General features: G+C 38.7%; 1 protein-coding gene across 3 annotated transcripts in view; it reads right to left on the bottom strand.

The window, feature by feature from the left end:
* Positions 1-22,444, bottom strand: part of nphp1 (nephronophthisis 1) — a 440,043-nt gene that overhangs the window by 407,607 nt on the left and 9,992 nt on the right. For all 3 annotated transcript variants that reach the window (XR_007933588.1, XM_028820535.2, XM_028820536.2), the window contains exons 4-9: positions 21,749-21,885; positions 21,423-21,600; positions 20,889-20,990; positions 17,828-17,997; positions 11,268-11,313; positions 8,235-8,319 (exon numbers count right to left, since the gene is read on the bottom strand). Coding sequence is in view for 2 of the 3 variants with exons in the window: in XM_028820535.2 (XP_028676368.2) it covers positions 8,235-8,319; positions 11,268-11,313; positions 17,828-17,997; positions 20,889-20,990; positions 21,423-21,600; positions 21,749-21,885 (718 nt within the window). In the remaining variant the exon portion in view is untranslated. The remainder of the gene's footprint in view (positions 1-8,234; positions 8,320-11,267; positions 11,314-17,827; positions 17,998-20,888; positions 20,991-21,422; positions 21,601-21,748; positions 21,886-22,444) is intronic.

Raw genomic sequence — 22,444 nt, 5'->3', positions numbered from 1 at the left:
CTCATGAGCACTACTGTTCTATGACAGGCAGATTCAAGGAATTCAATTTTGCAGTTCTCAATGGCTTACCGTTTGCGAGTCCTTTTATATTTCTTGTATGATAAATCAGATGAGCACAGCACCTATCACACAAAAAGTGCTGTGCAGCTAGAAAGGTGAAAATAATATACACTTCATTTTTTGCTGCTGTACATCTTGAGAGCTTCATACATAATTATAATAAGGTATTTAGGTTTTCTTAATTGGCCTAACCCTTGGCTAAAGATACTTACAACTTTCTATTAAGTTTACTTTTAACAGTAAGAATTTATCTGTTTTTTTCTGCTCTCTCCTTATGCATTACAGTAATCCCTCCTCCATCGCGGGGGTTGCGTTCCAGAGCCACCCGCGAAATAAGAAAATCCGCGAAGTAGAAACCATATGTTTATATGGTTATTTTTATATTGTCATGCTTGGGTCACAGATTTGCGCAGAAACACAGGAGGTTGTAGAGAGACAGGAACGTTATTCAAACTCTGCAAACAAACATTTGTCTCTTTTTCAAAAGCTTAAACTGTGCTCCATGACAAGACAGAGATGACAGTTCTGTCTCACAATTAAAAGAATTCAAACATATCTTCCTCTTCAAAGGAAACAGAGAGGAATGCAAACAAATCAATAGGGCTGTTTGTTTTTAAGTATGCGAAGCACCGCTGGTACAAAGCTGTTAAAGGCGGCAGCTCACACCCCCTCCGTCAGGAGCAGAGAGAGAGAGAGACAGAGAAAAACAAAGTCAAAAATCAATACGTGCCCTTTGAGCTTTTAAGTATGCGAAGCACCGTGCAGCATACTTAAAAGCTGCACACAGAAGGTAGCAACGTGAAGATAATCTTTCAGCATTTTTAGACAAGTGTCCGTATCGTCTAGGTGTGCAAACAGCCCCCCTGCTCACACCCCCTACGTCAGGATCACAGATAGTCAGCGCAAGAGAGAGAGAAAGAAAAGTAAGTTGGGTAGCTTCTCAGCCATCTGCCAATAGCGTCCCTTGTATGAAATCAACTGGGCAAACCAACTGAGGAAGCATGTACCAGAAATTAAAAGACCCATTGTCCTCAGAAATCCGCGAACCAGCAAAAAATCCGCGATATATATTTAAATATGCTTACATATAAAATCCGCGATAGAGTGAAGCCACGAAAGGCGAAGCGCGATATAGCGAGGGATCACTGTATATGTCATGTTTCAAATTTTCAATTATTTGCATGTTTTTGGTAATAAAATAAATCTGTACCGCAAGTGAACTATGACACTTAGCGTGATGAGAGGTCGCAAAATCAACTAGGGGGTTTTATTTCGCTCACCCACCCCCAAGTTTGGTTAACCGTATATATAATTTAAAGAGATTGTTATTTTGCATTATTTTCACTTCTACTTTAAAACTTAAGTAAAAACAATATTTGGAATTATCTTTTCTTCAAGATCGCATTGAATTTTGATTCCGTGTTTGGACTTACATCATGACAATGCAACGTATAACTGCCTGTGAGTGAATATCATTTCTGTTTCTCCAATAAATAAAACGACTTTTCTAAATGTTTGTCCATGCTCTTTTTTCTTCGCTTAGTCGTTGACATGTCATCTAGAACAGGGGTAGGCAACGTCGGTCCTGGAGTGCCACAGTATGTGCAGGTTTTTGTTCCAACCCAGTTCCTTAACGAGAACTCAATTATTGCTGATGAAGCACATATTGCTTAAGTGACATTTTAATGCTTCATTTTAGTGGTCTCGCTTGTTAAGGTTCTCCAACCTTAATTGCTTATTTCAATCTTAAACTGCTGCATTCAGTGTTTTAATTGCTCCTTATTAGCAATAAGATGTAAAAGACAAAGCAGCCAGCAGTTCTCCAGCTAGCTTTTTTCCAATTACATCTGTGTGTGTTCATCATGCACGGTTTGATTTAATAAAACACTTAATAGAAAAATGTGACAGATCTGTTTTAGGCTTCAAATCATTTGTATGATATCCTTGGAAAGGAAAAAAATCTACGATATAAAAGCCTTACATTGCACAGACTAACAAGCCATAAAATTAAATAAGGTCTGAGATTGGCAATGATTGGTTTCTAATTAAGCAATTGGGTTGAATGAAAACCTGTAGCCACTGCGGCTCACCAGGACCGACATTGCCTACCCCTGTTTTACATCTTATTGCTAATAAGGAGCAATTAAAACACTGAATGCAGCAGTTTAAGATTGAAATAAGCAATTAAGGTTGGAGAACCTTAACAAGCGAGACCACTAAAATGAAGCATTAAAATGTCACTTAAGCAATATGTGCTTCATCAGCAATAATTGAGTTCTCGTTAAGGAACTGGGTTGGAACAAAAACCTGCACATACTGTGGCACTCCAGGACCGACGTTGCCTACCCCTGATCTAGAACATATAAAATTCTTCTTCTTCTTTCGGCTGCTCCCATTAGGGGTTGCCACAGCGGATCATCTTCTTCCATATCTCTCTGCCCTCTGCATCTTGTTCTGTTACACCCATCACCTGCATGTCCTCTCTCACCACATCCATAAACGTTCTCTTAGGCCTTCCTCTTTTCCTCTTCCCAGGCAGCTTTATCATTAGCATCCTACTCCCAAATATACCCAGCATCTCTCCTCTGCACATGTCCAAATCAACGCAATCTTGCATCTCTGACTTTGTCTCCCAACCGTCCAACTTGAGCTGACCCTCTAATGACCTCATGTCTACTAATCCTGTCCATCCTCGTCACACCCAATGCAAATCTTAGCATCTTTAACTCTGCTACCTCCAGCTTTGTCTCCTGCTTTCTGGTCAGTGCCACAGTCTCCAAACCATATAACATAGCTGGTCTCATTACCGTCCTGCAGACCTTCCCTTTCACTCTTGCTGATACCCATCTGTCACAAATTACTCCTGACACTCTTCTCCACCCATTCCACCCTGTCTGCACTCTCTTTTTCCCTACTCTTCAACAATCCCCATTACTCTGTACTGTTGATCCCAAGTATTTAAACTCATCCACCTTCACCAACTCTACTCCCTGCATCCTCACCATTCCACTGACCTCCCTCTCATTTACACACATGTATTCTGTCTTGTTCCTACTGACCTTCATTCCTCTTCTCTCTAGAGCATATCTCCACCTCTCCAGGGTCTCCTCAACTTGCTCCCTACTATCGCTACAGATCACAATGTCATCAGCAAACATCGTAGTCCACGGGGACTCCTGTCTTATCTTGTCTGTCAACCTGTCCATCACCATTGCAAATAAGAAAGGGCTCAGAGCCGATCCCTGATGTAATCCCACCTCCAAACTGAATGCATCCGTCACTCCTACTGCAGACCACACCACTGTCACACATCCCTTGTACATATCCTGTAGAACTCTTACGTACTTCTCTGCCACTCCCAACTTCCTCATATAATACCACAGCTCCTCTCGAGGCACCCTGTCATATGCTTTGTCCAGGTCCACAAAGACGCAATGCAACTCTTTCTGGTCTTCTCTAAACTTCTCCATCAACATCCTCAGAGCAAACATTGCATCTGTGGTGCTCTTTCTTGGCATGAAACCATACTGCTGCTCACTAATCATCACCTCACTTCTTAACCGAGCTTCCACTACTCTTTCCCATAACTTCATGCTGTGGCTCATCAATTTTATTCCCCTGTAGTTACTGCAGTCCTGTACATCCCCCTTATTCTTAAGTAACGGCACCAGTACACTTGTTCTCCACTCCTCAGGCATCCTCTCACTTTCCAAGATTCCATTAAACAATCTGGTTAAAAACTCCACTGCCATCTCTCCTAAACACCTCCATGCTTCCATGGGTATGTCATCTGGACCAATGGCCTTTCCATTTTTGATCCTTTTCATAGCTGTCCTTACTTCTTCCTTGCTAATCCGTTGCACTTCCTGATTCACTATCTCCATATCATCCAACCTCTTCTCTCTCTCGTTCTCTTCATTCATCAGCCTCTCAAAGTACTCTTTCCATCTGCTCAACACACTCTCCTCGCTTGTGAGTATGTTTCCATCTTTATCCTTTACTAGCAAAATACCCGCGCTTCGCAGCGGAGAAGTAGAGTGTTAAAGAGGTTATGAAAAAGAAAAGGAAACATTTTAAAAATAACATAACATGATTGTCAATGTAATTGTGTAGTCATTGTTATGAGTTTTGCTGTCATATGTATATATATATATATGTTTATGTGTGTCTGTGTATGTATATATATATATATATATATATATATATATATATATATATATATATATATATATATATATATATATATATATATATATATCTATTATATATATATATATATATATATATATATAGTATATATATATTATATATATATATATATATATATATATATATATATATATATACACACATACATATACACACATACACATATACATATACTGTATACATATACACATACATACATACACATACATATATATATATACACACACAGACACATATATATATATACATACTGTATATATATTTACATATCTACACATATATACACATATCTACATATATATACACATATACATATATATATATATATATATATATATATATATATATATATATATATAAACAAACGCCATATAAGTCCGTCCTTTCTGCTTGCTTCGCGGTTCTGTAGTGGTTTATTGTTCGTCTATTACGATTGTTTTTATAAACGAACGCCTTATAAGGCCATCCTTTTTCCTTGCTTTGCCAAGGAAGCAGCCTTTTTATTTAATGCACGGGTTCTCCGTTGTTTCATTGTTCGTTTATTACGATTGTTATAGTTGTCTTTGTATACCACATTGTCAGTTGAGCACTCCGGTTGGAATATGACCAAGCCGTGGAAGCTTACTGTTGAGAATGCAACGTATAGTTGTACAGGAGAAAAATGGCAATCTTTTGTAGGTCTATGAACTTAATTTATGCCTGTATGCGTCAGTCGCTTCATATTCTTTTCGTACCTTATTAATTGTGTAAAGTGTTTTTTGAACAGGTTTGATTCATCGAAGTGATCACTCGTGCTGTGTTCAGTCAGTCACTCGCTCGCTTCTTATTGTTTCGCTGCCTTCTCAATTGTGTAATGAATGTTTTTGTTCCTTGTTTTCAGTTCACGTGATTACGTAGGAGGCGTGATGATGCGATACGCGACTCCGCCTCCCACGGCCATCGAGCTGCACTCCATTACAGTATATGGACAAAAAACAGGTTCCAGTTATGACCATTACGTGTACAATTTCGAAATGAAACCTGCCTAACTTTTGTAAGTAAGCTGTAAGGAATGAGCCTGCCAAATTTCAGCCTTCCACCTACACTGGAAGTTGGAGAATTAGTGATGAGTGAGTGAGTGAGTGAGTGAGTGAGTGAGTGAGTGAGTGAGTGAGTGAGTGAGTGAGTGAGTGAGTGAGTGAGTGAGGGCTTTGCCTTTTATTAGTATAGATCACCCTAACCTGCTGCACATCTTTCCCAGCTCGGTCCCTCTGTCTAGCCAATCGGTACAGGTCCTTTTCTCCCTCCTTAGTGTCCAACCTCTCATACAACTCATCATACTCCTTTTCTTTAGCCTTCGCCACCTCTCTCTTCAACTTGCACCTTATCTCCTTGTACTCTTGTCTACTTTCTGCATCTCTCTGACAAACCCACTTCTTCTTTGCCATCCTCTTCCTCTGTATTCTCTCCTGTATTTCCTCATTCCACCACCAGGTTTCCTTTTCCTACTTCCTCTTTCCAGATGTCACACCAAGCACCCTTCTTGCTGTCACCCTTACTACATCTGCTGTAGTTTTCCAGCTGTCTGGTAACTCTTCACTGCCACCCAGTGCCTGTCTCACCTCCTCCCTAAACTCAACCTTGCAGTCTTCCTTTTTCAACTTCCACCAATTGATCCTTGGCTCTGCCCTCACTCTCTTCCTCTTCTTGATCTCCAACGTGATCCTACAGACCACCATCCTATGCTGCTTAACTACACCTTCCCCTGCCACCACTTTGCAGTCTTCAATCTCCTTCTTATCAAACTCTTCTTCATACATACTTGTACTTAACCCTATGTTCCTCCCTCTTCTTAAAATACGTATTCATCACAGCCATGTCCATCCTTTTAGCAAAATCCACTATCCTCTGACCTTCTTCATTCCTCTCCTTGACACCATACCTACCCATCACCTTCTTATCTCCACTGTTCCCTTCACCAACATGCCCATTGAAATCTGCTCCAATCACCACTTTCTGTCCCTTGGGTACACTATTCATCACTTCATCCAACGCACTCCAAAAATCTTCTCTCTCACCTATTGCACACCCAATTTACGGTGCATATGCACTAACAACATTCATCATCACACCTCCAATTTCCAGCTTCATAATCATTACTCTGACTGACACTCTTTTCACCTCCAAAACACTCTTGACATACTGTTCCTTCAGAATAACTCCTACCCCATTTCTCCTCCCATCCACACCATGATAGAACAATTTTAATCCACCTCCAATCCACCTGATGTTACTCCCCTTCCATTTAGTCTCTTGCATGCACAATATATCAACCTTCCTTCTCTCCATCATATCTGCTAACTCTCTCCCCTTACCAGTCATACTGCCAACATTCAAATTTCCTATCCTCAGTTCCACTCTCTTGACTTTCCCCCTCTTCTTCTCCTTCTTTTTTGGCCAACAGTAGCCCAATTTCCGCCAGCACCTTGTTGGTTAACAGTACTGGTGGCGGTCATTGTTAACCCGGGGCTCAACCGATCCAGTATGGAAATTTGTATTGTTGTCCGCATATTGATTTGGCAAAATTTTACACCGGATGCCCTTCCTGACGTAACCCTCTCCATTTATCCGGGCTTGGGACCGGCACAAATAAACACACTGGTTTGTGCATCCCCTGTGGCTGGTTTAGAACGTATAAAATTATTGTCCTGATTAAATTTATAAGAGCTGAGAGCACAGGAACTGTGTCTGACAAAAGCATTCACACGACTGAGGTTTGATGACCGTGGTCTTGTTTGAAAATGATTGTAAGTAGGGTGTGACTTGAAAGAATCTAATGGCAAATGTCACTGTCTCGTGGGACTTGCTTCCAAAGGTTGTAAGTATGGCATGACTTGAAAGAATCTCATGTTAAAAGTCTAATTCTTGCTGGCAACACAAATTAGATGATCTACAAGTGTCTGACTTAAAGTTTAAATTCAAACAATATATTCAATCTCTTTTCGCTGTTCCGTTATTTCACCGAGTAATAATTTCCGTTTGTTTACACTAATGCAATCTTTACTATCCTTTTTTTGAGACTTTCGAATTTTCATACTTTCATTATCTCTAACCTGCTCTGCATGTGTACCGCGCCAATGTTTTTTAATTCTTTACAACGTTCTACTTTGTCATCTACTCTTTGTCTTTTATTTCCTGCCCTGGACGTGGTTAAATCTCTTGGCACAAAGACTAGTCTTACGGGACGTGCAAGTGTCTCTCTGAGAAAATCATGTCTCGTCTCCTTCCAAGATTTTTTTTTTATAATAGAGAGATAGATACTATCAATGTGAGGGAGTTGAAACAAATACTAATGGAATGGGGCTTTTGCACATTATGCGGGTAACCAGGGAATATTTTAGGAGATAGAGAAAAAAAACACAGGGCAAAATGTATTTTATATTTTTATTTGTTTGATTTATGTGTTATGTGGCTTGAGGTAAAGCACAAGCGAATGGGCCTGTGCTGTTTTGTTTGTTGGGCACTACGCACCCGAGCTACGCTTGGGGCTCCTAACGGAATGACTAATTATTCTAATAGGCTATGGGTACTAATGGTGAGCTCACCAGTAGTGTTGAAAGGATGCCATATAGTTTTGTAAATAGCTTATTGCTCCTGAATTTTTTTATTTTGTGCTGTACATAGTTATAACATGCAATGTTTGGTTGCCTGTTGTTGATTTCAAGTAAAGAGAAAGTTTTGTTTCCTTTAAACTGAGTGTAAGTTGCGATTTGTTATGAGCTAAATGGTTGGAGGTGACAGATATTGAAAATTCAATTATTGGGTGGCAACACCATACTAAAGAGCTCAGGGCCTTGCACACTTCTTAAGAAGGAAAGGTCATGCAATGGGGTTACATGTGTTTGTTTGTACAGTTGTATTTACAAGACACTGTGATGATAATTGATTGTTTTATAATTTTTGATAGACTTTACAATGATACTTACCTCCCTCTAACAGCTGTGCTAATGTAGATGGTCGAAATCCTGCAGGGATAGCACCCATGCTTGTCAGAACATCAGTAGCACTAACCTGAAATTTCAAACAGATGTTATTTACTAATGCAGTGACTATAATGCAGTCATACAGTCAGTCAAGTCTTTCATTTGTCACAATGAAAACCATCCAAAAATGTATACTGCTTTCATGGCCCAACTTGCTTATTCACCTAATAAAAGGACAAGTGTCTGTGTGTGTATCTGTGTATCCATCTAGTTGCTAGGGTTAGGAAAGATAATTTAAAAAATATCCAAAACATATAGAAGGTAATGCGATAAAAAATATACCAAATAAAGGTATAAAAATAAGAAAATTAGTCCTGTCAGCTTATTCTGTTATCCAACATTATATGCCAGCAACAGCAACATGGCAGTGACTTTCTTGTACTTGCACAGGTCATGTGATTGAGGTTTGTAATCATTGACTGATAATTCTGCATGATGGGCAATGAATGAGCGAAAATTATGATAAATCGACACGTGCGTCAGGAAACCAAAGCCCCAACACAACTAGGCTAGAGTCACTAAACCAGGCCAATGTGGTAACAACCACCACTGCATTTTTCCCTTCAACTAGAAGAGTGGTCAGTTTAATGAGTGACACAGAGCAGAAGTGGTGAAAAGGGGACGCACTATCTGAAGAGGAAATGGTCGCCACAAGCGAAAGGTATCAGGTCTGTATGATTATACCAGAACAAATGGACAACACATGTATCAAATAAAACACATGAAATGTACATCAATTACCTAGATTTCGATCCTTCCTAGACAGGTAGCACAGTTAATTATGCAGTCAACCTTTGATCTAACATATTGCTTAAACTCTATACTACAGTTTACTTATACCACCTGCAATCAAGGATGGCTCTAGTAGGGTGCTGGGAGGGACAATTTCCCTCCAGAAGGTTTCCTCACCTCCTCAACCATGAGTCTCATGATTGCATTTCTCAAATTTCTAATTGGAACCACCCACCTACTATTTGATCTCAATGCTTGAAACTCCAATGGAGATCCCACCCTCCCATTGTTCGATTACACTGTTTGAAATGCTAAGGTGAACCCCTCAGTCTTCAATCACGCTGCTCGAAACACGAAAATGAGAACTCCCACCATGCTCAACGTATGTTAACACCTGCGTTAATGTTCTAAAACTGGCCATGCATACAGTATAACTGTAAATAAAAAGAGCTTTAAAATATGTTAATGAACAGTAATAGTGCACATATCAGTTTTACCACACCATGTTATATATCTTCTTCTAACGTCTTGAAATTCTCCCCTAACTACTCTCTGTAAATTCTTATTTATACTTTGAGTTGTTCACTACCTTAAGTCTTTGAAGCCAGGATCTTTATTGCTTTAAAATTACATTATAATTCTTTATCTCCCATAAATGTCACTTTGATATAAATCTCTGCCCTTTAAGTTACAGTTCTGTATTGTATGCTGATGTTTCAAAATAGCTACAAGAAACACAAAAATAAGGCAGTCTGTGTGTCTTCAGAAGCTTACTCCATTTACAGGTCTAATAACATTTCTAACATAGTTATAGATTCGTATACATTCCAGAATGCAAGAAAGTATCAAAATAATCAAAGATTTGACACTTGGTGTGTCTTCTTACACTCTGTCCCTGTTCCACTTGGATTCATTTAGGCATGGGAAAAATATCTCCATACCAGTGCCCCGAAATTCAAACCGTACCACAAATCTTTACTGCACTAGCTACAAGAAGTGGATTGAAGTAAAAACTTCATTTTCTGTTGTAAGAGACGGCTGGGATGCCCAAGGAGTGGAAGGATGGAGGAAGGCAGTCTCTTTAGGGCACTGCCTTCCCAAGAATGCTAGATGACAGCTCCCCTGGATTGCAGCAGTGCCCCAGATTCCCACAGGGCACTATGGCATTTGGAGTTCTTTATCTCAGCCCTGTTGGATACCGTGTGTGCCGCCGGGGGATACTGTAATAATGGAGGAGGCATTTGGCATAGGGATTCTGCCTAAACTGGAAGTGCTTACAGACCACGTGGGCGGAAAAACAGAAATACTTCCGGGCTGGCCACTATAAAAGGACTTGCCAGCCTCACAGCGATGAGCCAGAGTCGGGAGGTGGAGGACAAAGCTTGCGAGGAGGAGTGGCGGCAAAGTAAAGCGAGAAAGGATTGTGTGCCATATTATTTGAGGCTTGTGTACTGTAATGCATAGTGGGGAGCAAAAGAAAAATGCTTCCCCACTTAAATAAAGGTGTGTTGTCTGGCAAGCCTTGTGTCTCAGCCTGTCTGTGTTGGGGTTTGGGGAGTGGTACATCCCCTGGTGGTCCACACTGTATATAGTCTATCATCCCAAAATTCCACCAATGGCCATTGATATATGAAAGATTAAATAAAGAATGATTCATTTGCTCCCCGTGTCTGCGTGGGTTTCCTCCGGGCGCTCCGGTTTCCTCCCACAGTCCAAAGACATGCAGGTTAGGTGGATTGGCGATTCTAAATTGGCCCTAGTGTGTGCTTGGTGTGTGGGTGTGTTTGTGTGTGTCTTGCGGTGGGTTGGCACCCTGCCCGGGATTGGTTCCTGCCTTGTGCCCTGTGTTGGCTGGGATTGGCTCCAGCAGACCCCCGTGACCCTGTGTTCGGATTCAGCGGGTTGGAAAATGGATGGATGGATGGATGATTCATTTGGTTGTTTTCATGTTGTATATTTGCCATACATGCCCATACTGCTTATATTTTTTTTTCCTTTGGCTATAAACATTTTTCATTAGGAAACATTTAATTTATTGGGGGTTTTGAAACATGAAGTACTTATGAAAACTAAATGGTTTTGAAACATAAAGATCTTAGTTTTACTTTTATTTTCATTTTCAAATCCTAAAGAAAAAACTTTGCTTTCAAGTCCCCAATCAAACTTTTGACATGTCTATTTATGGTGCAAAACAGAAGTTTCAGTAATACCATGAAGTTATGACAAAATATTCAGGCATCTTACTTCAGTTACAGCTTTTCTAACAGCAGTCCATTTAGATGTTTCTTCTCTACAAAAAAAGGAAATAAGTAATTTTTACTAAAAATATCTTATGATTCAAAGAATATTTTCATTCAATACATCAGAGTATATAAACAGATCTGCCTCTCATATAAAAATGTTTTAAGGATAAAACAGGGATTCATCTTTCTGAATGATTGCTTAGACATCCTTAGCCAATTGTAGTGTTTACTAAAACATATTAACTAGTTACAAATATTACAAGCTATGGTAAGAGAATAAACAATAAACACTTTAAAAGAGTGGTACTATCACACAACCTTTTTATATAATGTACTAGGGGGCTTCACTCGCCCACACCCGGGTTTGGTTTACCGGATATACAATTTAAAGAGATTGTTATTTTCATGGGAATTGTTACATATGCATTATTTTCACTTTTACTTTAAAACTTTTGTAAAAACAATACTTGTCCTTTATTTCCAGCACCGGGCATGGTTAAATCTCTTTGTCACAGGAAGTATAATGCTGCTCACATTGTGAAGGGGGGGGGGGGGGGGCTGAACGCACGCTAAGGAGATGCCGTCGGATCAGCTGCTGTCTTTCTGCTGCTGCTGACGAGCTGCGTGTTTTGCTTGTTGCGCTGCGCATCGATCATTTCAAAGCCAGTACAGCAGCTGTCCTTTTGCCACTTCGCGTCTCTACTGCTCACGTTTTGAAGGGGCGCTAAGAAGAAATGGTCGGATCATTTGCTGACTTGCTGCTGCTGGCGAGCTGCGTGTTCTGCTTGTCGTTGTTTTAAAAGCTGGGAGCACATGAAGCGTGTCTGCCAAAAGCACTCCAAGGTTAGATGTCCGTGAACATGTTTTAAATGTTGTCTCACTGCCTTGTCTGGCGTGACATTAAAGTATCTCTCGAGGGACGTCAAATTGTCTTCCGAGAAGATCGCATCTCGTCTCCCTGTCTCTCTCCCAAGTTTTTTTTTTATAATAGAGAGATGTATATGACTTCTAAGGAATGTTAAAATTGACATATACAAAAATTTCTACATCTAGACAGTCAAATAATTTTCATACAAACTGAAAAAAATAATCTGTGCACCAACTTTCTCTACTACTGGTAATAACTTTCACATTCTTATTAAACCAAACGTAATCATGGAAGAAACTTTATGAGACATAAACATTTATTTCTTTGCACAGTGGTGCAGAAGGCAAATGTTTGGCCTTCAAAACTATTATTGCCAGCTACTGTCGTTGAAAGCAGCACCTTAGAACGCCCCCGTATATGGTACTGTATATTATGCTGGGCTGAATGGGCTTTTTCATGCAAGAAAATTAAGTCATTTGCTCACTGGAAACCTACTTTATTCATTCATGTTAAGCATAATATACTGATGCAATACTCCACCCTCAGGTTGTTTAAAGAGTCTGCTTTTGTCTAGTATTAAAGTGAAAAAAATTCAATTATGACCTGAAATTCTCCCTTCTGATGTATAAATTCATGAATGAAATTTCACCTATTTACCACTAAACTCTAATGATTGAGAATTGTATTAATTTTTTTTCTTTTGTCGTGACCTGCAGGGGCCTCATGTATAAACGGTGCGTACGCACAGAAATGTTGCGTACGAACCTTTCCACGCTCAAATCGCGATGTATAAAACCTAAACTTGGCGTAAAGCCACGCACATTTCCACGGTAACTCATTCCTTGGCGTACGCAATTTATCCGCCCGGTTTTGCAGACTGGCGGCACCCAGTGTCAAAGCAGTGCTACTGTTCCTGTGTGATCACCCTTTCATTCTTAAATCCACATTCCTGGCGCGGCTTTATAAATACACTGAAATTAACTGCATATTGTTTATTAGTGTAATGCATCTGATTGTAATTAACCTGTAGCAATATAATGGTCCAGGGAATAGCCATAGTATTCCAAATACCATAACTGCTTTAGCATTGTAACTCTCACTGCATGTTCTTTCAGCTGATCCCGTTAAGGGTTGCCACAGCAGATCATCTTTTTCCACATTACTCTCACTGCACCACTCGGAGTATTTATATCACTGTATCTGAGTGGGAAATCACAGCAGCAGCTGATTGGAAAGAGAATTATCGGTACACAGCATGAAGCAGATGCTGCCTGAGCCACAGCAAACGCTTTAGTCCCTGTACGGACTTCGCGGTTTAGAAATAGTTTCATCCCAAGAACTCTAAACACACTAAATCAGTCCATCAAGTGCTCCTTGTAGAAATATTTGGACTTATAAGTATAATTACCCCACTGTAAACTTGCACTACAGTTATAATATTGCACAACCTGCGCCACTTTATAAAGCGCGTATTTACATGTGATGACGGTATTCATTTCTAAGATGAAATGCAGCAAAACATGTTGATTATATTATACAGATAAAACTTTAACTTCATTTAAATAATCTGTATTGTTTATAATTAAACATGTGAGGACACGGTGCCGCAGCGCTAGCTAGTTCAGTAATTGTTCCTGCCTTGCGCTGTATTCTTGCTGGTGCTGACGCGACACTGGAAAGATAGACGGATATAATAATTAAACACGTACTACTAAGATATTTCAATGTTCCTTAAAAGTTTTGAAGAATCGAAGTTCTAAGCTTACAGATGGCTTCACGTCTATTACATAGCTTATTGTGTGGCGATTGAGTTTTTGGAGAAAGAAAAGTAAGGACAGGAATTGGAGGTTAGTACGTTTGAAAGAGACAGTACTGCTGTGATAAATTATTTAATTGAAGGTTGCGCATGGCGCAGCAAGCCTCTTGCGTGAGACATGAACAAGCACTGCGCCACCGTGTTCCCATGTTTAATAACATGCTTTCATTCCTATCATCATGAAAAAGATATCACGTATACATCTCAGTATTTTAATTATTCAGAGAGCTGTAATATCACGAATGTAATGGATTATGTGTCCTGTCGGAGAAAGAGAAAGCCCATTTAAAAAGCAGGTAGTGATTCATACACATAGAGCACACAGAAGATCAAATACAGAACAAAGCATTTAACATGCCACTTTAGTTACAATGGGATTTGAGAAACTAGTAAATTAAACGATTTTAAGATAAAGTTTATGATGTTCTACTTTAATGGCAAAATAAACTACGTGATTAAAGTGGAAATTTCGAGATTAAAGTTGATATTTCGTGCTTTTTTCCCCACTGTGTGCCTTTTTTTTGTCTGTACCCTAATAAGCTTTCATATGACACTCAGACGGTGGGCTACGACTCGCTTTTTCACGGCGACTTTGATATGTGATTTCTTTTTTATTTCGGGCACTGTGCGACTTTGTGAAGTTGAGCCTTCGAGTTTCTCCGACACTCTGTCACTCGATCAGCTTCCTTTTGTTGATTATACCACTGTTTAAACCAACAAATAGTACGTTTTTCCTTTGCCTCCACTTGGTATTCGCTGAAATTCTTATATTTTCTCCCGTGCTTTTCCCATTGTCTTTTCACAGAAGGCTATTTATATTGATTTGCATATTCAAAGAGGCGTAATTCTGGGAGGAGTTGGGGCGGGACAGAAGGCGCGTGCACGTGCGTTACTTTTCACGCAAATCGGGATTTATGTAGTAGAAGAACGTGAAAGTATGCGTGCGCACAGATTCCTGCATCTGGATTTTTCTGTGCGTACGCACAATCCCGCTTTTGTGCTTACGCCATGTTATAGTGTGAGTTCTACGCACGGCGTTATACATGAGGCCCCAGCTCTTTCACATTACCTGTCTTTTTTCTGTAGATTTCTGTGATATTAGTTATTACTCCACCACTGCTACTTTTAATGCTACTTGGCCTGAGCATCATGCTAACAGCCAATCATGAGGACTAGTCTGTGCCTGCACTCAGGGAAGAGAACTGTTAAAAAAAAAAAAAAAAAAAAGTCATATTGTATGGTATTATTCTCTGAATTGTTGTATACGGGAAAATTAACAGTGAAGAAACTGGTGGTCAGTTCACTTTAGTCAACAAGTCTAAAATTTGCCTTTTACTCTTCCTCCTTTCTAATGCTAACTGGCAGGATCCTTTAACTAAATTACTGAACAATTTTAGTGTTCTTAATGTATAGACATCAATACTTTATGTATACAGTAGATGCATGACATGCAGTCACATACAATTGACATGCAACAATGCAGATTACTGTTTAAAATCACTGAAACTCTACAGGACTCTGAGACCATTCCACTGTGAACAGTGTAATATAAAGACAATCCTGTTCGAAATTACATTTTAGAAAATGCCAAAATTTACATTGGCAGACTATTTTCAATGCAGGAATAAGCAAACTGGAGATAGAATTATGCAAAAAGATTTAATCACTTAGTGTAGTTAATGATTCTCACACTGGTTTTAGTACCAATCTTCCAAGACTTCTAAAGGTATAAACACCTTTTCAAAGACAAACACTAATATAAAGTCCTTTTTTACTTTCTAGTATACGAAGTATAGGGAAAGTATTATAATTGTCCAAAAATTTGATGTGAAGATTTTGATTAATCTCAATGTTATAGATCTCCCCGAGTCCGAGAATATCATTTATGGAATTATGTCTGTGTGTGTGTGTGTGGGTGTGTGTGTAAACATGATAATTTGAGTATGCTTTCACTTAGGTCAGCCAAATTTTGCATACAAGTATTAACTGCAAAACGTAGATTTCTGTCAACTGTTGAGCTGTTGAGCTATTTCCGCTAACCGGAAGTGGTATATTTCCTTTTATTCAGGCAGCTGCAGAGTCCAATTTATTCAACTTTACTTTTATAATAATCTATACTAATAAAAGGCCCTCACTGACTCACTCATCACTAATTCTCCAACTTCCTATGTAGGTAGAAGGCTGAAATTTGGCAGTCTCATTCCTTACAGCTTACTTACAAAAGTTAAGTAGGTTTCATTTCGAAATTCTACGCATAACGGTTATAACGGTCGACAATGTCTGCCATGTTAAACTTTCTTATTTATGGCCCCGTCTTCACGAAATTTGGTAGGCGGCTTCCCTGCGCTAACCGAAACCGATGTACATATTTATTTCGGTGGTATGAAGCCACTGTCAGCCGCCATATTGAACTTTCCAACAGTCTTTTTTACTTATGGGCCCATCTTCAAGAAATTTGGTACGCGGGTTCCCAACGCTAACTGAATCCTACTTACGTACATATATACGTCCATAGCCTGCAGCTCAGTCGCCGTGTGAGGCGGCATTGGGTCCCCCATCCCCACGCCTCCCACATAGTTGACTGCCTGCCTATATAAGGCCGTCCGTCGCTCTGGTCTCTTCATTCCCTTCCTTGCTTTGCCATAGTATTCACGTCTCCCCGCTGATAACTGTAGCCTTTTTATTTAATCCACGGCTTCTCCACTGTTTTATTGTTCGTTTATGACGATTATAGTTATTGTGTAGGTATTTTAGACTTAGTTTACATTGTTCAGGTATCCATTTCCTTTACCGTTCCAACCGTACCCTCATTAACATGTCTATCGAGGTGATCACCATCGATCAAAGAACTGTCACTTACCGAGTGGTTTCCATGCCCGGAGATGGCGACTGCCTTTTCCATTCTCTGTGTTACATATTGCACAGCCATATCAGGCTCACTCTTGATATCCGGAGGAACATTGTGTCTTATGTATTGAATGACTGGGACAGGTTCAAGGTGTGGACTGATGACGGTACAGGAGATAATTAAACTACACAGGAGCACTAGAACAGTGAAATGCTTAAGCCCTTCACCTATGGTTCTGCATGTGAGTTGATAGCTGCCACTGAATTGTTCGGTTATCGCTTTCAAGTGTACTGAAATGGCCAAATATTTTACATCTTTGGACAACCGCTAATGCCTCTTAAACATCTTAAATTCACAGGTGAAGATTTGAGTAGTGGACACTTTGATGTTTATGAATGTTTAAACTCTCAAAAGCTGGATGCGAAGTTATCGATGAAACCCTTTTCAATTCAAACGCCTCCAATTTCCAGTAAGGCTTTGCTTCGCAATGACAATTAATAAGTCTCAGGGACAGACCCTACAAAAGATTGGCATTGATTTGAGGCAAGATTGCTTTTCACATGGCCAACTATATGTTGCATGCTCAAGAGTAAGCTCAGCACACAGCTTGGTCATATTACAACCAGAGGGCCGAACTGACAACGTGGTATACAAAGATATCCTTAACAAATAATTATTGGTATATTTTCCCTCATTTTAAAAAGGTTTACTTTTCTTCTTAATAAAAATTTTAAAGCAGTACTTGGTCGCTGCAAAGCGCGGGTATTTTGCTAGTTGTTCAATATATTATTAATTTGATTTGATTTGTTGTTGATGGTTCTTTAATGTACATAATATAAAAATATAATCATTGTCTTGCGGTTTACTCCTCAAATATCCATCCGCATATCTGAGTATACGAGAAACTCTAGGGGAGACCACTCCCAATTTTGTGCATATGTAAATCATTTAAAATCATTTATTCTGCTTACTGATTTCCTGAGGATTTTAAGTTTAATTATTGCACCATCTAGCGGCCATGAAAAATACCTTTCTTTAACTGATTTTTCATTAAATTCAGCTGCTTTCTCTTTATTCTCTGCTTCCACTGCACTCTCTTCTTCGCTTTCTATCTCCTCATCATCACTGTTATCTTCTTCAACATCATTTTCTTCTTCTTCTTCTTCTTCTTCTTCCACTTTTCCAGGCTTTGCATAAATCTGCAAAAAATAAGAGCTGTTTAGAAGAGCCTAATATTTTTTTGTGTTCTTAATGTTATGTTAGACTCTTAGCATTTCACAACTAAATAAATAAATGAGGAGGGTGTTACTTTATACTGTAATCATGCACGCATGTTCTAAGTAAGTCTTGGCTGTATTTGGTGGTTTTCCTTTGTAGCGGTGTGGTGCCGCTCAGATTCACACCCTCGCAGGGACGGTGATTTATTAATTTTTTTGGTGGGGACTCCAGGAACGCAACCAGTCTTGGCCTGACCCACATTCACTCACAGACAGAGACACGAAATCCAATAAATCAAATAAATGAATGAATAATAATATTATATATTAAATGGAAAGTGAATATAAACTACAAATAATCAGATAACCCTCCCCCTTCCCCTATGGTGATAACAAATGCAACTCACAACAATAAACACCTACAACACTGTCCATGAATCAGTCATATGTAACGGATGCAAATGAAGCTTTAGGAGGGGTGGCATATTCTGTGAACTGTAGAGGGGAATATAAAGTTTGTCCTGCCTCTAATAAAGCGTTTCGTCTTGAGATGCGTGGAGCACTCCCTCCGACAAAGACGATGCAGATGGGCACGAAACAAAACTGAAATCCAATACAACAGCAATGCTGGACAACCACATAATATCCAAACAGGCAAATGGCGACAGTGCTGACAAACAAACAACAGGGCTCCTCTCTCTGTTTAGATGGCTCTCTTTTAAAGTTCCTGCCAGCTCTTCTTGTCCCTAGCAGCCCCTGTGCACATTGCAGACGTCCAATCAGGGCAATACCCTCAGGGCAACTGAGAACTGGAGTCCATCAAAGTTGTAGCACTGCTACACCCTATAATAAACTTCTGATAGAAATGTAGGACATTGGAGCATGTGGCACAAGGAAATAACATCTGCATCAGCAATAAACTGCTGTTTGTCTGTAAAGGAGGAGTTCCTGTTATTTTGTGAGAACATTTCGACTTCATGAAATACAGGGCTTTTTTCCCCAAGAGCACAGCTAGTAAAAAGCTTCCATCACTTCACCACATGGACATTCAACCAGTCCTACAGTATGTCTTAACATTTCATTGGAATTAATTTAAGAATTTACATGACATGTAATGTTATTGTGACTCTTTCTGGGATATTTTCAGAAGGGTATATTTCTCCTGTTATGTCTCTACAACATCTTTCTATAACTATGCATACCAATGAAGCAGATCCCTGGTATGTTTTCCCAAGGTAAAACTGTGGGTTTTATGGCATTTAAAGTGTCATCCTCTTCCACCCTTTGTTTGTATCTCTCTTTTGAAGATTTTATGACCACACATTGTACCATTGGATACGCTTTGATCCCTGACTAACTTTAGTTTTTCAGGATATATAAGGTTAAGTTTTCAACTGCCAAGGGGAACATAAGCATTTCTTTCTTCTGGAATGCTGTCCATGCATTTCTACTATTTGTTATTTAGCCTTTTGTATACTTTTATTCAATTTTATTACTGTATATCATTTTCAGTTTGCTATTAATAGATCATCAATAATTGTACTGGCTATCTGTCTTCTATCATTATAATTAATGCTGAACAGGTAGAGCCCCTTTAATTGTGGACATATGCTGGGATTCAGCCCCTGGGTATCGCAGCATGAAAATTCCTGTTCAGCGAGTATTCTTTAATAGTTTAATAGTTAGGCACACACATTTTATGTTAAGCTGACTAGCCGCTGTGGTTTTATTCTAAAACATACGCTAAAGAATGGCACTTAGCCTCCGAGGTTGCACATGCAATATTATGTATGTGACACATGGTAAGACACCTACTAGGCCTCTTAAGATTTATTATGAGCACACACTACTTAAACAGCCTTAACCTTTGAAGTTACAGATAAAATGTTGCTATCAGTTATAGTTGTATCGCTTTCTAGGGGTATATAAACCAAAGTTTTGCGAACGAAGGTAAGTCAAGCTAACATTTTTTTAATACAGTAACTTAGAACTAATTTATATCATAAAGGTAAAATTGGTCTTTTAGACCAAAAGCAATACATTGGATGTAGTTTAAGGGTACACATTCCTGTTCTGTCATTATTTAGGAGACGTGAGCCTATGCTGGAATTGGGCGTTTCAAACTTAACATCTGAAACTTAACTCTCGCCCTCTCAGGTCAGCAGACCAGATGCTTTTACTTGTTCTTAAGACACGATGCAAATTCAGAGGTGATTGGGCTTTTTCGGTTGCAGGTCCAAAACTCTGGAACGATTTGCCATTGCACATTAGGCAGACTCCTTCACTTGCTGTCTTTCAATTTTATTTAAAAACACACTTTTACTCTTTGGTCTTTGACGCAGTGTGAGATGTTGACTATCTGTGTACTTTTTATTATGAATTTCTTCAGCCCTTACATGTTTCTGTTTCTTTTACCCTTTGGTTATTGTGTGTCTTATGTGTTGGGTTTTATTATAGAGCACTTTGGTCAGCCTTGATGTTGTTTTTAAAGTTCTTTATAAATTGATAAATCAATCAATCAATCTGTCTAAACTCAGAGTCAAGTAAAAATGCCTACAGAAAAACGATAAAGTACTTAGTAACAAACTAAATATTCAAAAATTAGTAACATCTATTTAATTTAAGCACTTTTGTATAATAAAAAAAATTAGACTATTTGTTGTTAAAATTATAGGAACAAATTCTATGCAAAAAGTTCCTGTATAGCAATTCCTTCTTTGTGCCCTATTGTTAATTTAGTTTCCAGCTACTCATTAGTCCAAAATGTTCTGTAAGGTGACAGTTAGATGGATATATTTCAAAATATTTCTTTAAACATCATTAAAATACAGACATCAGGGAAATGTTCTAATCAACAAAAGGATTATTTTAACCTGTAAATAGGTTTTCGGAACAAGACCCTTCTTTCCGGCAGAGTTTTCAGCAACCCACCAGCCATCAGGTTGTTTATTAAGAATGGTCAAAATTTCACCTTTCTAAAAATAAAATATATATATATATACATAAGGTTAACATTTATAATTATTGTAATTTCATTCAGTTATAGCACACTTTATAATACATACAGAACAAAGTTACAAAACAACCAAGAATTACAACTTTAATGTAATTTTGAAAGAAACAATAACCAAATATAATCATAGTATAAGTCAAATATATCTTGAACTTTACATAAATGAAATATATGCACTGTTTTTGTTGTGCAAAGTGCTACCCAATATGTTAGCGCACCAAGATAAGTTTGAGAAGCATTCTGTGGATAAATAGGACTGTTGGCGTTGTCTGTCTTTACCTAGCAGACAAAAGGTAAGAGTCACATGCATGAAACTCACATAGGCATGATATGAATTCAAAATATCAGCAAGGAAACACCTGCTATATGTAGAAACTAACGGGCTTCTACTTACCTTAAAATCAAGATCTTCTGCTTGCTCTGCTTTAAAGTCACAGACTGTCATATAGAGTTCTGAAGACTGGGATTTTTCAACTGACCCTTTGTTATCCTCCTTATCATCCTCATCTTCACTATCCTCACTTTCCTCATCTTCCTCCTCCTCTGCCTGGGAAGAGCTTAGTGCTCCATTGCTAGAAGCAAAATAAAATACTATCTTGAACATTGAATAATTATTTTAACTGTGCACAGTATACGGCTTGTTGAACATTTATGAACAGCAACTATATGTAAAAACGTACTTCAAGAGTTACATATTTTTACATATTTGTTAAAACTTACTTGCCGTCATTCTGAGAGACTTTGTCCACATTTAAATACTCTGATACTGCCTGAAGTTGCTTTAACATTTTGAGGAGTCGTTTTTCTTCGTCCTCCTTTCTCTGATCATAATTACCAATTGGTGCGGGCTCATCTGCCTTTGCAAAACAAAAGTTAAAAAAATGAGAAAAACCTGCAGACTTTCATATACAATATAATTAGCCTTGGAATGCCCATTAGCTAAGACTAAAAAAAAGAAAAATTGCAGCGTGTCCTAAATCCTCATATGTTGCATAAAGATCCTCAAAATAGCTTTAACAACAAGCAAGCTGATAGGAAAAGCTTGTTTTAAGTACAAGAAAATGAAAACATGGTGAAACGATTCAATACAGAAGAAAGTATTTTAAACCTACACATAAATTGACAATGGCACTATAGCATATTAACTGGTCCGTTAAAATTCTTCTTTCTTTACTCAGAGGAATGGAAGAGAAACTTTAGTGGAAAACTGAGGAAACATGTAGAACAATTTACAGTATGTGCTGTTTACTCCTCAGAGCAGTTACCTCAGTTAAGTGTGTGTGTTGTGGTCTTGTAAGCAGCAGAACAAGTGTAGCAAAGAATTAAAAGATAGCAAACAACAGAACGAACCTACTGCATTCTGTAATGTTTACCTATAGAAGACAATTTTTTAAAGTGAAGTGGTTAAATTTGGGG

Source organism: Erpetoichthys calabaricus, chromosome 15 (genome assembly GCF_900747795.2).
Source record: "Erpetoichthys calabaricus chromosome 15, fErpCal1.3, whole genome shotgun sequence".
Taxonomy (NCBI): Eukaryota; Metazoa; Chordata; class Cladistia; order Polypteriformes; family Polypteridae; genus Erpetoichthys; species Erpetoichthys calabaricus.
Note: the sequence above shows the minus strand (reverse complement) of the source record. Positions and strands in the feature narration are given on the sequence as shown.